The following is a 2747-nucleotide window of genomic DNA, read 5'->3' on the forward strand; positions in this document are numbered from 1 at the left end:
GGATAAGCGGGTCCAACTTCTCTAGTTCTCATACCGATCAAGAAGGGAGGAAAGTTCGTGGATCTCTGCTGTCATTTCACCTGTGAATGATTTGTGATTGATCTTCTTCTTCGTTTTCTTTTCATGGGGGAATATCGAGCAGGACAGGACAGGCCTACTTCTCAGCAACCGGAGTGTACATCGGGTGTGTGTATGTACAGCAGGAAGAAGAGATTGGAGATCTGTCTCTGTTTTTGTTTCTTGAAGAGTCATGTCTCATCTTTATTCATCTTGAGCGAGGTTGCTAAGGAAGCTTCTCTTTTGTCTTTCCTTGTATCAAGCTTCATCCATCCTCCGTCTCACCTAACTTTACATTCTTTATCACCTTCAGATCCTCATGTCTATGTGTCCGGTCCCCAAGAACGTATCCGTCACATCCACTGTATATACACCTGTGAACGATCTCCGCCAAATCATCTGCACAACCTCTCACACATGAATATACTAGCATCTGTGTCTACATGTCTTGATCCCCATGATAGCATATACACAGTCTACATCTCCTCACTATCTCTCTGTTCATATCTATCAAGATCCTCTCATACATATGGACCTATCGAACTATCTATCCGTCCACAGGCATTTCTTGAACTGTCTCTCTCTCTCTTTCTCGCGCGCGCGCTGTATTGTCGATGGTCCGTGGTAGTCTATGTATGTATCCAACCCCCGATCTTGGTCTTCTTCTTCTTCTTCGTGTGTCTCCCTGTTTTTCTTCAGAGATGGCGCCGAGAGTGACGCGATAGCTCAGGAGGCGGATTTCTTTGGAATTAAGTTCTTTCCTTTCCCTCTCGTCTTCGCAGCAGGGGGTCATAACGGCGTAGAGCATTTGAAATCTCTTGAAGTGCTTGATATCGCGCAACAGTGCTGGAGGCCTTGCCGTTCTATGCAAACCGAGAGAGCTTATTTCGGCAGTAGCGTCTTCCAAAACAAACTCTTCGTCTATGGGGGACAAAATCTCGATTATAAGGTCAGAACGATACACCACGAGAAAGAGGGAGAGAGTGCCAGAGAGAAAGAGAAAGAAAGAGAAAGGGGGATAGAGAGAGAGGTATATATATAGAAAGAGATAGAGAGATGTTAAGTGACGCAGACTACCTATGGCGTCGGTCTTCATCAGCAATAATTTGTCGCATGGGAGGTGACCTATAGAAGCATACTTCTCAGAATAGAGTGCCTCACAGTGCATGCATGCATGCTCTCTTAAACACATGGTAGATGACATATATGTTTCTATGTATGCACGCGTCTCTATGTATGGAGGTGGGTTTGAGTGTATGGAGATATCTATGTAGGTTGGCAGACAGAGGCGTAGAGAAGTTCTTTTCGGGGAAGCGAGAGGCAGAGAAAGGACAGGGACCCCCACATAAAACAGAAAAGGTCATACCTCTCGCCGTACTCTGTCTTCCCAACAAGACATATACGTATACATGTACGTATGTGTGTATGATGGTAGGGGTATATGCAGTGTATAGACACGTACCTGCCTAGGTCTATACATCCATCTACGTACATGAGTCTAGGCGTGGATAGATGGAATGTCGGTAGAAAGCACATCCTCTATCTCGTCATGTGCGTATGTTCTCCATTCCTATACCTCTTACCATTCGCCACTATTCCGATCGTTCTTCTTACTCCCGTCGTCCCCTGATTCCTCTTCCCCCCCCTGCCTACTCACTTAACTACCTGCATTCATCTGTCTATCTCTCCGCTTTCCCCTCTCCCTTCCTTTTCCCTTCTCTCGTCCGTCTACCCCCGTCTTCTCTTCCTGTCCATATCTATCTTTAATCTATCTATCTTTAATCTATTTCTGTATTTCTTGTTCTTCTGTTTGTTTGCATTAGGCATTATGTGAGATGGAGATGTTCGATTGTCTGAGAGATACATGGATGAAAGGCGGGGCCTTGAATATTCCTAGGAGAAATACATGTGGAACTTATATGGCCGGCAGACACTTTGCTATAGGAGGCTTCGATGGGTCAGATATCTTGGCTAGCGTTGAGTCGTACGATCCTCGTCTTAAGAATTGGATGGAGTTATCTTCACTCAATACGCCTAGATCAAGCCCTATGTGCTGTGTACAAGGTAAAACATACATAAGAGACACACTATCCTGTCTACAAGACATGTCTATCTCTCTGTGTATACATATCAATCTATCTCTCTTCTTCCTCTCTGTAGATCGGTGTGAGTATGTATGTATGAATATGTATGTATGTGTGTATGTATGTCTCAATATGTATATGTATGTAGATACGTATATGAGATAGGGGAGTAGTGAGTTCGCGTGGGTATCTATGTAAATATGTGGGTCTGTTGAACTGCATAGCTGATCGAGACCTACTTGCAATGCAGACACCTCATATCTCTTCCCTCACGTACCCATAAAGTAACATACCACACACCTATGTGTGTACTGCCGTCATCCACATATATATGCATATATACATACGGAGGCCATGTATAGGAGAAGACTGACAGTGTGGTGACTGTAAACTATAGTGACGCAACGGTAGCAGTCTGCGAGACGCGGATGTTCGTACCTTCTCTCTTTTCTTCTCAAAACGCGTTTCTTTCTTGCTTTGGCTTCTCTCGCTAGATATAGATTCCTATCTCCCTCTATTCTATCTCTGGCAGAAACCGCAAGTGCTGTAGGAAGGACTGGCTTTGGAAACGTACTTCTCGAAATCTTTCTTTCTCTTCGTTTGTGC

The 2747-nt window shown here is 44.4% G+C and overlaps 1 protein-coding gene across 1 annotated transcript; it reads left to right on the forward strand.

The window, feature by feature from the left end:
- Positions 1-757: 757 nt before the first annotated feature.
- On the forward strand, positions 758-2123 carry CSUI_010608 (kelch k13 propeller; the record flags this gene model as incomplete). The annotated part of the gene is made up of 2 exons (XM_068070711.1): positions 758-1006; positions 1881-2123. Coding segments are annotated over exons 1-2 (327 nt in total), but the record flags the coding sequence as incomplete, so codon positions are not given.
- Positions 2124-2747: the final 624 nt, after the last annotated feature.

Source organism: Cystoisospora suis (genome assembly GCF_002600585.1).
Source record: "Cystoisospora suis strain Wien I chromosome Unknown contig_7862, whole genome shotgun sequence".
NCBI lineage: Eukaryota > Apicomplexa > Conoidasida > Eucoccidiorida > Sarcocystidae > Cystoisospora > Cystoisospora suis.